Below are 15,287 nucleotides of genomic sequence, written 5' to 3' on the forward strand. Positions count from 1 at the left end.
AGTGTTACGTAGGGTTGATAGGAAAGTGGAGTAAGGCTACAGTCAGATCAGTCATGATCTTATTGAATGGTGGAACTGGCTTAAGGGGCCGAATGGGCTACCACTGCTCCTGTTTCTTATATTCTTATGCAATACATTCAATTATATACCCACACACACACATATAAATAAATCTATATATAATATACACACATATATATATATATAAAATATATATGAAAAATATGAAATATATATATATATAATATTTCATATATTTTTCATATATATTATATATATATATGTGTGTGTATATTATATATAGATTTATTTATATGTATATATATATATATAAATAAAAGGAATTGGTCACACAATGGAGCTCAGTATGTTATTACCAGAACTGGAATTTGAATTGAGCTAAAATGATAGGTTGATGGCCTATTCCATGTATCTGCTTTCTCTAACACTTTCATTCTACCTGCACTAATTGTGCAGAGTTTGGATTTGGCTTCAGGTCCTAAGCAGCTGGGGGATATGAATTCTGAATAACATGGGGAGACTTTAAGTTGTGACTCTTTAGGTCCTTTTTGCTTTGTAATCATAATGTACTTCTGTTGCATTGCCCGATGTTAATTTCTGCAGGATGATATAGTAGCCCATGGGTGAAATGATATTTCTGCTGCTGATTATGCTGTCAGTAATCAGTGGGGGTATAACAGGGTAACATAGTTAACAAACTGTCACCTACTTCACTGTTATTTAAATACCAGTGGTCCTGGAGGGGGGAAATAGTTAGACATTCAAGCAGTAAATATTAATGATGAGAAGAATTAAATAAGCCTTTCTTTTGCACAGCACTTGTTCATGGATAGACCTTTTGTCTGATCCTCTATTAAGCCACCCTTGGCACTTTTGTTTCAAGAAACCACTGGGAACACAGCAGTTTAATACTTGAGAAACATTCATTTCTGACACGCCATCTTTCAGTTAAAATGACTGATTTTGGGCCATTTGACACATCATCACATGTTCCACTGCAGCCCTCACAGCATCTGTGTTGGTAAGTCCAGCTGGAAATCAACAAAATAATAATCTAAACTAAAAATAATTATCTCACTTGCACATTGAGAATCATGTTTAATTAAGAATAAATCACTTGTGTCACAGCCAACATGACTTAATTGCGCCTGGTGTAGTGTTTGTGTGTTATGAGGCTTGCATCATTTGGTGCTTTATTTTCTGTAAGCCACTCAGATTTTGACATGCCTGACATTTGTTCAACTTATGCTTTAATAAATATCCTGCAACCCAATTTTTAAAGTTCTATGGTTCTTAAATGCTGATAGGATGTTTGGGGGAACATAGAACGAGGCAGATTTTTGATTGACAAGGGAGTCGAGTGTTATGTAGGCTTGATAGGAAAGTGGAGTAAGGCTACAGTCAGATCAGTCATGATCTTACTGAATGGTGGAGCAGGCTCGAGGGGTTGAATGGGCTACTGCTGCTCCTGTTTCTGATGTTCTTATGTTCAGTTATTGGGTTTTCCTAGCAGAGCAAATTGTAAAGAAGCCAAAAAAAGTGCCTTGGTTCTAAAAGATGAGATGGAGTGCACCAAGCAAGTGGTTGGAAATTTCGACTATGCTTACCTCTAACTGTTGGTATTTTAACAGAATGGAAATATGATAGCGATGATTTAAAATAATTGCACACCTCATTGTTTTCAGAAACTATTCCACTCTCTCCATGAAGTTAAATGAGACTTTATTTTACAGAACAGCCGGGGTCTAAATGCTTAAATCCATGGCATAAGGAATAAGTGGCGGAATAACTATGCAGTGCAAAAAAACCAAAATCATTTGACAGCCTATTTCCATGTTATTATTTACTCTGATGGTATTTTTCGACCAACATTTCTTTACCAGTTGCCACCTATTAATTGGGCTCTGTGTGGTCACTGAGTGAAATATTTGAAATAGATGCACTGTGCTATACTATTAACATCAGTATAGTTGCTGACGAGCATGCATTTGTACACTGAAAACAAGAGAGTTTGGAATAAGGGTTTCCATCTTCACTGATTCAGTCTGTATCTATCTTTGTTGAAAGAAGCTGTGCCACCAGCTGAGAATATTGCAAGTAAAGGAACATAAAGTGATGAACTTGCTGCTTTGATCAGACATGGCTGGGTACATGTTTCCGTAGACATTTAAAACAAAAATTACACCTGCCCTCAATCTGGTAAAAACAGAAAATTCTAGATAAAGCAATTCCGATGAATAACCACACTTAAATGTTAAGCCGTCTTTCTGTTCTAGATTCTCATTTCATATTTTTCTTTTATTATTATTCATCGAGAAGAAAATACTTCTCAATGTTGTTGTTATCAGATTCATGCTTGAAATACATGAATTTAAGTTAGAACCCAGAGATGAATTTAGGTATGTTGCCAATATGTTGTCAGATATATATGCACATTAAATTAAAAAAAGAAATGTGAGAGGGATCGACATGTTTACATGTTTCATAATTTTTTATGTAATAGTAGATTTGGAATCGTCCAAATGTTTAAATTTCATGTTACCTTTTGTTTGCTTCCAATTGAATATGTGTGTCTCACTGCAGCTGTTGGTCTTACAACCTGCCCTGACCCGGTGGTTCCTAGCAACGGCATAAAGATTGGAGACAGATACTTTGTTAATGATGTGGTGTCTTTTAGCTGTGAGTCTGGCTACACACTGCAGGTAAGTTCAAGGAGGAGTTCACTTTGCTGCTGTGTGGCTATGTATTATCATGAATCTTAGTACTGCACTCTTGAAAAGGATGTATATTTGCATCATCCCTGTTCCTCTAGTGTAACAACTTACTAGATTATGTGATTTCAACATAATTCTTATTGCAGTGTTGCACAGTTGTGCATAATAGTATTACAGTACCTCTGTAAAGTGCCGCTTGAATAATTATACTCGGGATGTTCATTAAAATTGATGGTTTGCACAAACTGAACCTAATTTGTAGACTTTGGATGTCAAGATTCCAGATGTAAATTTTTTTTTCAGAAAAGTCAATCTTTTCCCCTATTGTGACTTCCGTTTATATCACAATTGGAATACAGAAAATAAATGCAATGTCCATGAATGGGCATTTTCCAAGTATGCTGCTTTAAATAATTTCTCTTTCCCTACCTCTGCCCCCAACACACAGATACAAAGTGTGTCTTCAATCCCAGTAATGGGCTGCTCATAGGATACATAAAGCATCAAACAAAAAGTCCTACAGGACTTGGAATACATATAGCAGAAGGGCTTGTGAAATGTGACATTTTATTCACTTTTTTTTCTTCTCTTTGAACCAGCTGCTTGATATGACTCTGCAGGGATTCAGTCATCCAGTTCCTAACTAAAAATGACAAGAGTTGAGTCTAAAGGTTAACAGCTATGATTAGTGAACAATGGGTGTGCCTTTTGTTTGTCTTATTCTGGTCTCTATTGAATGTGCTCGTCACATAATTGTCAGTTTGTGCAGCTCTTAAAGAAAGAACTTGTCTATTTTAGGTCATGAAAAATATCATCATGCAGTATGTAAAAATGGAACATTATGTTCTCAGCAATGCCTTTTTAACACAATGTACTTGCTGCCACTTTTGACTTTGAGCCATTTAAAATCACTTACCAGCCCACCATCGTGTACAAAGCTTCAAAAGGAGCATTTTTTCTAACAAAGAACTCCTCAGCCAAAAATGCTATTAACATCACATGATTTTGTTTCATGATTAAAATTTATTTAAAAAAAAAAGGATTTTGAGGCTTTTCAAAAATTAAGGAACTAAGCATAAAAGAGTAATTTTCCTTTTATTATTGAAGGATGGAATAATCAATCATTTTGTCACTTCTTTATAGTTGAATATCCTTGATTATTGAGAACATTTTTTGAATGGTCATAAATGTACCAAGGTCACGCAAGGCCCAGGAGTCTTTCCACAACATGGCTATTTTGGGTATATTCGATAAGCTGGTTGCGATATCAGATAATTTCGATGTAATGCACGCTCCCCCTGCAGTTTGATGGCAGGTTTTAGCTCACAATTATATGGTTAGATGTTTCCACCAGTGGATGAGTCCAAAACTAGGGTTCAACATTATAAGACAGTCACTCATGAATCCAATAAATAATTTAGGAGAAACTAGAGTATAGTGAGAATGTAGGAATCGCGACTGCAAGGAGTGGCTGAGGTAAATAGCATAAATATATTTAAGGGCATGAGAGTGAAAAAAAAAATAACATTGTTGATCAGGTTAGATGGAGTTGGATGAAAGGAAACTCATTTTGAAGGATAAACAGCGAAGAGTTGGGCTGAATGGCATGTTTCTGTGTTGTAAATTCTCTGTAAATCACTGTAAAAATTGCCATCCCAATTGCTTCACCAGATGGTTTTGGAGAACACCCTTTGTTCCATTTGATAGGATCTTTCCAGAATACCAGCCTTGCTGTTTTCCTGCTATTCCATCTGGCTGTTTCTTAAATGAGCCTAGTGCTCTGGATTGGATTACTCTGTCTGACACCACCCACAAGCCCCCCTCTGCCCCCAAACAGCCCTAGGTGTTGATTGTCCCCTCTATAAAGAAATGAAATAGATTCCTGTCTTGAAATCTGGGCTTTGCCAGTTAGTGGCTTGGGTTTTTGTCCGCCAGTCGGGCGTGCAGAGCTGGGAGAATTCCAGGCTCCGCAAACCCGACTTTTATAAATAGCTGCCCAAACAGCCAATTTTTGGCCTGGGGGAGGTGGACTAGATTACAAGTCGGGTGGGTGACCCCAGAAGTAGTGAGGAGGACGCTGGGTGCAGAGACAAGCTGGGCAGAAGGCTTGCCTAGGGACTCCAGCACTGAGTCCAAATATTTTTTTTAAAGAAAAATAAAATATAAAGCACCTCTCACAACTCTCACCCCCCCCGTACACTCTCCACGCCCCATCCATGCCACCTGTACCCACTTCCCATAGCCCCTCATACCCTCCATGCCAACCTATGCCCTGCCCCACCCCCATAGCCTTTTAGAGCCCTTTTGTTAACTTCATGCCAACTCAAGCCAACCCATGCCCCCAACTCACCCTTACACCTACAATGCCAACTCACCCAGTATCCACCATGGACAGACCTCAGGACCCATGCAGAGATGAGATAAAATAAAGTTCTATAAAATAAAGTTCTAAGTGTTTATTGCACACGTCATTGGATTGAAAAAAATACATTCATAAAAAATCCCATTTACTTCTTTTGCATTACTTCAACCACATAAAGCCTTATAACAATAAACATTTCATTCAAGTGCACAATTCCTGATAACAGCATTGGAATTCATTGTTCCACTTCAAAGAGTCTATAACCATTTGTAGCAATCAATTAAAATGAAATGGTAGGCACCCTATGGTAATAAAGGATGGTTGTGAAGTCAGTCATGCAGCAGTAATCCAGTAATGAAAGCCCTCAGGCTATGTCAACAGACACAGTGAAGTAGCAAGCAATTATTTTTTTTAACACTCAGGCCATTGTTTTCAAAGATTAAAATGACAGGACTTTTAAATGCCTTGACAACTCTCTTTCACAGGTACTTTTAACAGGTCCTCTTAATACTTTTGACAGTTAAGCTTGGCAATCAATGAGTTTATGCACTTTCTACACACATTCATGCCTATTTTAACAATTCCAGAGGGCACCTGACCTCCCCCAGAAGATGTCCCAGGACCAGATCCAAAGGGCAACTTTACCACTTCTCCAAAGGAAAGGATAACCTGGCTACCCTAAGAAATGCACAAAGTTAAGACCTACTCTCACTAGGTCTGCTGTGTACACTTCAGGTTTCACACTCCTGGGATACAAAAAATTGACTTCAGTGGAGGCAGTTGATGGTCTAAATGGCCAGCCACCTCTGTGAACTACACATGCGTGAACCGCCCCCATTCCCATTCTGGCGAAAATATGAAGTGCCGTGTTTGTGAGTGGGATGCCAAAAAATCCAAGCCAGTGTCTTGATTTTCCACCTTTGATGGGGTGTGCTGGCAGTCACTGGTGGTGAATTTGTCAGCCTTCAGTGCATGTCCAGCTGTTGATGAGTGTTGATATTCACAGATGCACTGATGTGATGTGATTACTGCTGGTTTATCGAGCAGTAACCTACTCTATTATTAGGAAATTCTAGGTTCAAATATTTCAGTTCAATAATATTTTACCATTTTAAGACCAGTATATATGACTTCTTTTGCTATGCAGAATAATAATGACATTTGAGATCTTCTGAATTGCACTGCTAAATTTTGGAGCTTGGGGGTGGTCCCTGCTGCTTTATTAAAATGCATTATTATTATTCAGTGTTATCTCATGTGCCTAGCTATGAAGTTTTATGCAGCTTTGGTCCACTAAATAAAAAATGACTTCAACCAAAGCTGGCAGGGGAAACTCTTTAAATATTTACTCAACTCATGATAGAAAGAATGCTTGGCAGAGTCCCAGATGAAACGGTGACACCTAAACTCCAGTAACATTTTAATTCCCTCTGTAGGCATCCTCATTTACATTTTCATGGGCCCAAACTTGTGAACATGGATGGAGGAATTGGTATTGAAAAGTTTGTTTTTTCTTCCTCTGCCACCTGTGGACAGGTGGGAAAGTCATAGCAATATATCCACTCAAAAATATCATAATGCATGCAAAAACTAGAAAGCTACTGGTCACTCATATATAGTATTAGGAACTTTAAGTTCCATTATTTCTGTACTTCTGACAACCTGTTGTTGTTACAAACTTGACTGGCAAGAAAATACCAGCAGGTCCATCAAGGCTTGCCTCACGTCATGATGGCTGGACCATCATGGCTAAACACTTCTGCTCCACCTGCAAAGGAATATAATCCTGGGAGACCTGAAAAATAACAATAATGGAAAGAATATTCTGGAAAATTTCTGCCTGACTACACCGCAGTGCCCCCCCCCCCACCCCCGACCTCCGCCCCACCAATCAGGATCAAAATTAGCAGATCACATGGACCAAGTGTCTCTTTAAAGACAATTTACTTTCTGTATGATGTGATTCTGCTCCAGTTAGGAACTATTCCAGCTCCCTCTTGGCATGCAGAAACTCAGCACTCACTACACCAGCTGCAAAGTATTCCAAAGACTCACTACTCTGGGCAAAGGAGAATTGCCTAACATCTCATTTATTCCTGCTCTTATATAGTTTAGATTCATGTTCTCCAATCTGTTAAACTGGAATAATCTGCCAATAGGGATCTATAGAGCCCTTGAGTTATGTTATAAACCCCTATCAGGTTACCTTTAAGGCTCTGCTACTCTGAAGTAAATAGACCAAGTTCTTTAAGTCTGTTTATGTAGCTGACGTTCTTTAAGTTCACCCATCACATTGGGGATGGGGTGCAGGGGGTGCCAAAACTGGGGACGGAGTTCCAAATATGATCTAACCAATGATCTGTATAATTATAGAATGGTATCCTTTGACTTAGACTGAATGGATCAATTAATACAACTTAATATCTTTTTAGATTTATCTACATTAGTCATTGACAATAATACCTCTATCTTTTCTCTCTCAATCTGTTTCATTATTGTTCCCAGCAAATGATACATGTATTTTGTGTTGACCCTATCAATACGCATGACATTTCAGCACAACTTTGGAATTATATGTTCTGGTCTTAAAGGTTTATCCATCAATGCATTCATCTTTTAATCCTTTGGAGGCGAGCAGTGTAGTCATGTTTATCATTCCTCCCTTGGAATACAGTAATAAAAATCAAAGTCAATATTAAAGGCACTATTTTGCCAGAGAATGTCTTCGCTTTTATGCAGCTGTTTCATTTTATCAACTGCTAACTGGTATATGATTGGAATGTTTTTACTTCCTAGGGACAAGCCCATGTTTCTTGTATGCCTGGAACTGTTCGCCGTTGGAACTACCCGCCTCCAATTTGCATTGGTAAGTGGAGGAAGATCCCTCTCAGTTGGAGAATTCTCTATCTTTGTGACAAAAGAAAACGATTATGCTGCAATACTAGGTATTTTAGGGAGGAATGCTTATATGGCCTGCTGTTATAGCCTAGAGGTGCTCCCGCTCCCAGACTAACTAGGAATCAAGTAACTCCGCATGGACTGGCACTGAATCTGGCACCTACCCAGTATTGCTTGGCTTCTTTTTTCCATTACTAACTGAACCAGTTTTACACTGTTAATTTTTTTCTAAACAATCACATATGAAGCTGTATTCATTTTGGATCTAATTGTTTGGACTTCAGAAAATGCAAAATTAGTATTTGAACAAAATTTGCCAGAGAAGGTGCCGTCTGATAGTCACAAAATAAAAATTGGCAGGGGATTCATTCCTGTGCTGTTCTTGTAAGTTGGTTTTGCAGAACCATGGCAAAACCTGATAGGTTATCTAAGTGAGAACAGCTGATTTGTGCTCTACGGAGCCACTGCCACTCCCCTGTATGGTGCCTCAGTAATCCTAGTAATCTGCTGGCGGACAGGTTGCTGGATTGCTGTGAGATCCTGCGGGTCCCTTTGAGCACTGGTATCCACAGCCAAGATGGCAGTAGTCTGCAAATGCATAACTGCAAGCTGAGCTTGTATGACTTCAGTCTGTAGCTTCTGCTGCAGCACTCAGATGTTGGCTGGCTTCTGCTTGTGCTGAAATGGGAGCTAAAACATCAATCACCAGAAGTGGCATCACAGTTGGGTTTGCAAAAGTCCTTATGGAGTTGGCCACCATTACTACACTGGAAATGATGGGGTCCAACCTCTTCACAAAGTCTTGAGCCAAGTTGGTACCAGAATCCTCAATGCTCCTTGACATTTGTACGCTGCCAAAAAAATCTGCAGTCAATGTACCGAGTTCTTTTTTAGGCCGCCCATATAAAAGTCCTCATCTGAATCCTCTGCAGCAGAACTCATGCAACCTCGTCCTCTGGCAATTTGGTACCTATGCTCCCTGACTGCAGGCCACTCGAGCCTGGTGTCTCACCACGTGCAGTTCCAAATTTAAGCTGTCCTCTAAAGTACATGCAGTGTCAGTACAGGAGCTGGCAGCTGCGAGTTTGAGAGTGGGAGACACTGTTTCTTCTCCATCACTGTCTTGCTGATTTACCACTTCTTTGTGTTCCATCACTGCCTGTCCAGGTGGCATTTCTGAGGTATCTGAAATGAGAAAGGCACAAGGGTAAGAGTTTTGGTAAAAGAAAGGGAAAAGCAAGAGGTGCATGCTTATAGTATCTGCAGCTTGTGGGATGTAGAGGAATTGGGAGAAGGGATTAGGTATGAGCATGCGGTTAACTTCATAGATTTCAAACCTGTTGCTGGCCACCGCCTCAGTCATTGTGCTTCTATGATTATGAGCGCTGTCTTCTCCATTGGAATAAGAACAAAAAGCTCTATCTGTCCCCACCGGTTATGTGATGCTGCCTCCAGTTATGAGCCATGTTGTCTGTTCGGAGAAAGGAAAGCATCCAGTGAGTGGGTGCAATGTGTTTGGCAATGTGGCTGTCATGGTTGAATGGCTGGCTTTGTATGCGAGCTGTGAGATGTGGGTGTGAAGCCTGCAAGCAGTTCTATGTTTATGAGGGTAAGGTGCGGCTATGAATGTTAGGTATGAGTCATGATTGATAGAGATCGCTGGGAGTGTGGTGTATTCAGCAGTGTGTGAGGCTAGGGAGTGTGGTGCATTCAGCAGTGTGAGAGGCTAGTGGTGCAGTTAGTGGAATATGGCATTTGAAGTTGAATTTACTAACCTTGACCATTCATATGAGGCCATTAAACTTTTTGTGGCTTTGCATCGAGGTTCTTGAAGAAACCCTGACTCCTGGCATTGAATACCACAGTTACCTGGTCCCAATGCCTTTGTCTGCAGGGCCTCCTGGGCCTATATAGATAGATAGAGGACCTCTCTTCTCCTGTCCATCTCTTCCACCAGTGTCCAGCTAGCTGCTGTGTTTCCTCATAATTCACTGTTCTTCTTGCTCACGCCATCTTCTACAACCAGTTCCAGCACCTGCTGCAGCCAGAATGCATCTCCTCTTGAAGAGACATGGGCTGGCTTCGCTGTGGTAAAATGAAAACAAAAAATGCTGGACACATTCAGCAGGTCAGGCAGCATCTGTGGTGAGAGAAAATAGAGTTGATGTTTTAGGTCAATGGCCTCTCATCTGTTGAAAATGTCACAGACCTGAAATGTTAATTCTGTTTCTCTCTTCATAGGTGTTACCTGACCTGCTGAGTATTTCCAACACTTCTGTTTTATTTCAGACTTCCAGCTGCCACAACATCCGGCTTTTGGCTTTAAACAGTGCTGGCTAGCATTAAGCGGTGCTAGTTCTGCACAAACTTGGGCCCCCTGCTGAGGCTTGCCTGTGTTCAGTAGCACTGGCTGCACTCACCCATCATTGCTGATCAGTAGGCAGCATGAGGTTTACATGCTCGTCTCCGACGTAAGAAACAAAGCTGGGTTAATTATGCACTGCGGTACCCATGTCTGTTTTCTGGTTTTGCCCAATTTTGCGTCTAGGAGCCTTGCATCTAGGAAAGTACAGAATTTTAAACATGGTTCATAGCCAGTAGATTCACATGTCCCTGTAAATATGAGGGATAGAATTGGTCCAAGCTAGTGAAACTAATGGTATCTCCCAGATGGGTAAGGCTATGACCTGTTTATGTTTACCCATTAAAGCTTACAAAGGGACATTTGGTGGTGCAGTCTTGGGATGTTAAAGGTGCCAGATAAATGCAAGTTGTTGTTGAGCCTAAATTACAAATTGGAAATTAACAAGGGTGTAACTTTCAATTTCAATTTTTTTGCACTTTGAACTTTTTCACTGGAAAACCTTTGCTGAGTGCAGTTCTGACAATTAAAGGGAAGTAATTTATATAAGGGCAGCACATAGACCATGGAACAGCTACATGGAATAAATGAAGTTTTTTTTTCTTATTAATCAGCTAGATGTGGAGGGATATTGACTGACATGAACAATGTCATCCTAAGTCCTGGATTTCCTGGAAACTATCCAAGCAACTTGGATTGTTCGTGGAAGATTTTATTACCCATTGGATATGGTAAGGAAGCTAAAATGAAGGTGATGATTTATTCAGTGGTTATACAGTGTTTATGAATGCCGGTTGCATCTGTGAAATTCACTTTGGAATGAGGACATTATGTTGACACACTGGCCTTCTTTGGTCCATGAATAATAACAGATTTCCTCAGTACATTTCTAAAGATTCGCTCATATATAAGCATCTTTATTTCATGCAGTTACTCTATGAAAATTGGTAGACATTGTGCCATGAGCACACTCTGCTATATGTATATAAAGAAGCATAATCTCCTTAGCGCCTTGATTTCTACAGGAGAACGGGAAAGGTGTGCAGGACCCTAGGAGTAGGTGATGAATTCAGCCAGGTGAGGGGCCTATGACAGGGATGCACCTGACACCCAGCTAGATTGACCTCCTGGCCAGCAGGTGGCAGTGGGCACCTGGGGACCCATGGGAGTAGTTCAGTGGCGGGCAGTGAGGAGAAGACAGTTAAGGAGGGTGGACAAGGGTTTAGCACATTTGGGGAGTGGGGGAGGGGGAAAGTCTGTTCACCATCGGGAGGTAGAGGGTGAATGGGGAATGGCTCTTGTTGTAATCGAGAAGGATGAGTGGGATGAGAGGCTTTGGCCATGTTTGTGGAGGGGAAGGGGCAGAGGATGTGCTGGCCACGATTTGGGGCGGAGGGGGTGGTTGGGCTGAGGCAACTGGGAGGAGCCCGCCTGACCCACAAGAAAAACTAAACTTAAAACTTTAGAACTTATCTTCTGTGCCTCTTTCAGCCTTGGATCCAACTCTGAACAGGCTTGCCTCACGAAGAATACATCATTGACCACTCTCCCTGTCCATCCCTGGCTCAGGCCTCCACCTAAAATTGTAGAAGTGATTCTGGTGATATTATGGGACCTACTCAACATATTTAAAATAGGGCAATGCTTCTTTCTGGCAGGTATCCTGCTCATCTGCTCAAGGGAACAGATTATATTGGGAGACTGTGGGAAGACAGGTAATCAGACAGGGCAAGTGATTCGATTGAACTACACCCCCCAAAAAATTTAAATTTTAACTTTTTAAAATTTGTGCCTGTGTACCAGTACTTTAATATATTCTGGAACCCATTTCAAAATGACACTATTTAAAAATAGTGGCCTCCGCAATCACATGATGTGATAATGATGTACAAACCCTGAAAACATCTGGTCAAAATTGCTGTCACAACGATTTTAAAGAACTATTAGCTCATTTGTTTTAAACAGATTAACATATTCACTAAAATGGATGGAAATGGAATTTTAGATAAATGTTAAAAGTATTCATGTGTTGCTGTGTCATGGTGTAATTTCAAAGACATGTTTAAATTGATATTCCAGCGTGTTTTAAGCGCTGAGTAGGCAATTCAAAAATAACAGGGACATCAACAATGTGTTTGAACTGCCTAATTTTGTAACAGTCTTTAAGGATAACCTTTACCTTGCAATTCTCCCAATTTATCAAGGAGAATTCCTATTGCCTATTGCCCTCCTTCCAAGTGGAACGCAGCTTGCATGCAACACTGGGATGTCAGTGTTTTATCCTGTAAGGAAGAGAAATGTTTTCAATATTCCAAGTGTCTGATAAATGCCAAATCTCAAGGTAAAAGCATTGTAACGCTTTTGTTGCTTTTTGGGGAAATGTATTTCAGTTTAAGATTAAAAGGGAAATTGGGAGCGTAGATAGAAAAAGTTGGCTGAGTGACAGGAAATCGAGAGTAGTGGTGAGTGGTCTTTTCTTGGACTGGAGGTAGGTATACAGGGGTTTCTCCAGGGTTAGGTATTAGGCCAATTTCTTTTCTTGATATATATTTATGAACTATACCTGAGTGTGCAGGGCACAATTTCAAAATTTGCAGATTTCACAAAACTTGGAAGTATTGCGAGCTGTGAGGAGGATAATGATAGACTTGAAGAGGACGCAGACAAGCTGGTGGAATGGGCGGACACATGGCAGATGAAATTTAATGCAGAGAGAAAACTGTTAAGAGATACATTTTGTTGGGAAGAATGAGGAGGGGCAATATAAAATAAAGGGTGCAATTCTAAAGGAGCAGAGGGATCTGTGAGTAATGTGCACAAATTGTTGAAGGTGGCATTTTAGAATTTTTTTATGCACTTATTCCGATTCATACATGAGAATTACAGGAAATAATGGGTTGTACTCAAAATGCTGGATTATTATCCAACTGTATTAGGTTCACTACTCTACTATGGATGACCACTTGGCACTAACAATAAACTGTTCAAAATATGAAGCAAGTGAAAGACCGATAATCACCCACAAGTGGTCAGCTTTATATTAATTGTAGTTCCCTATGTTTGCAGCACCAAAGTTTCTGTAACTGTCTTTTTTCATAACTTAATTCTAGGGAGGGACAAGATATTATACCGATGATGGCTTATTAATTTTAGTTTCGTTTTAGTATTATTATTTGTTTTCAGCCAAAATATCCAATAAAAGGCTGAACCCTTTGGAAAAAAAACACCTGGGCAGTATCAATCTTTTTTCAACTTGTTTTGGTTGGTTTCCATCAATAGAGGATGCTTGAGGGAGGTTCCTTACCCTCCAATGTTCAGCTGGACTTGGCTGCATTGGCATTCTTCCAAATGAGTTTGTGTCTGATTTGAAGTGGCTGAAACTTGTTAATTCTCGAGACATGATAAAACATTTCAAACACAAATGTTTCGCCCGTGAACACTGTGGTTTTGCTCGATTTGATAACACTGTCTGGGCTAACACTGTTATTACAGAATACCACAGTTCAGCAAGTTTTAACAGAAACCAGTGTTTTTCCTATCCAACACTGTCAAGGCCTAATGGACATTTGATCAAGCATTAGCACAAAATTAACTTCAGGTAAAGCCATAACTGTTTTGCAGCAGGGCAGATGAGAAAGTAGTTAAAAAGGCACACAAGATCCTGGGCTTAATTAATATTGGGAACAGAGTACAAAAGCAAGGAGATTTTATGATAAACATTTCTAAAGTGTTGATTTGGCCACAACTAAAGTGTTGTCTCCAATTGTGGGCACCACATTTTAGGAAGGTTGTGAAGGCTTTAGAGAGGGTGCAGAAAAGATTTATGAGAATAATTCCAGGAATGAGAGACTTCAGGTATGTGGATAGATTGGAGAAGCTAGGGTTGTTCTTTGTAAAGAAGCAAAGAACAGTACAGCACAGGAACAGGCCCTTCGGCCCTCCAAGCTTGCGTCGATCATATTGCCCATCAACTAAAACATTTTGCACTTTCGGGGTCCGTATCCCTCTATTCCCATCCTATTCATGTATTTGTCAAGCTGCCTCTTAAACACCACTATCGTACCTGCTTTCACCACCTCCTCTGGCAGCGAATTCCAGACACCCACTACCCTCCGCGTAAAAAAATTTGCCCCGCACATCTCCTCTATAGTTTTCTCCTCTCACCTTAAATCTATGTCTCCTAGTAATTGACTCTTCCACCCTGGGAAAAAGCTTCTGACTATCTACTCTGTCCATGCCACTCATAATTTTGTAAACTTCTGTCAAGTCGCCCCTTAATCTCCGTTGCTCTAGTGAGAACAATCCGAGTTTCCCCAACCTCTCCTCATAGCTAATAACCTCCAGACCAGGCAGCATCCTGGTAACCCTCCTCTGCACCCTCTCTAACGCCTCCATATCCTTCTGGTAATGTGGCGACCAGAATTGCACGCAATATTCCAAGTGTGGCCTAACCAAGGTTCTATACAGCTGCAGCATGACTTCCCAGCTTTTATACTCAATACCCCAGCCAATGAAGGCAAGCATGCCATATGCCTTCCTGACTACCTTATCCACCTGCGTTGCCACTTTCAGTGACCTGTGGACCTGTACACCCAGATCCCTCTGCCCGTCAATGCACTTAAGGGTTCTGCCATTTACTGTATAATTCCTGCCTGTATTAGACCTTCCAAAATGCATTACCTCACATTTGTCCAGATTAAACTCCATCTGCCATTTCTCCGCCCAAGTCTCCAACCGATCTATATCCTGTTGTATCCTTTGACAATCCTCTTCACTATCTGCAACTCCTCCAACCTTAGTGTCGTCTGCAAACTTACTAATTAGCCCAGTTACATTTTCCTCCAAATCATTTATGTATACTACAAACAGCAAAGGTCCCAGCACTGATCCCTGCGGAACTCCACTAGTCATAGCTCTCCATTCAGAAAAG

The 15,287-nt window shown here is 40.5% G+C and overlaps 1 protein-coding gene across 1 annotated transcript in view; it reads left to right on the forward strand.

Annotated features, from left to right (window-relative positions):
* The window catches only part of LOC144680673 (CUB and sushi domain-containing protein 1-like), a 2,611,816-nt gene that overhangs the window by 2,275,361 nt on the left and 321,168 nt on the right, over window positions 1-15,287 (forward strand). The window contains exons 38-40 of the mRNA XM_078541910.1: window positions 2,605-2,723; window positions 7,894-7,963; window positions 10,972-11,088. Of these exons, the coding sequence (XP_078398036.1) occupies window positions 2,605-2,723; window positions 7,894-7,963; window positions 10,972-11,088 (306 nt within the window). The remainder of the gene's footprint in view (window positions 1-2,604; window positions 2,724-7,893; window positions 7,964-10,971; window positions 11,089-15,287) is intronic.

The sequence above is a fragment of the Cetorhinus maximus genome, chromosome 5, assembly GCF_964194155.1.
Source record: "Cetorhinus maximus chromosome 5, sCetMax3.hap1.1, whole genome shotgun sequence".
NCBI lineage: Eukaryota > Metazoa > Chordata > Chondrichthyes > Lamniformes > Cetorhinidae > Cetorhinus > Cetorhinus maximus.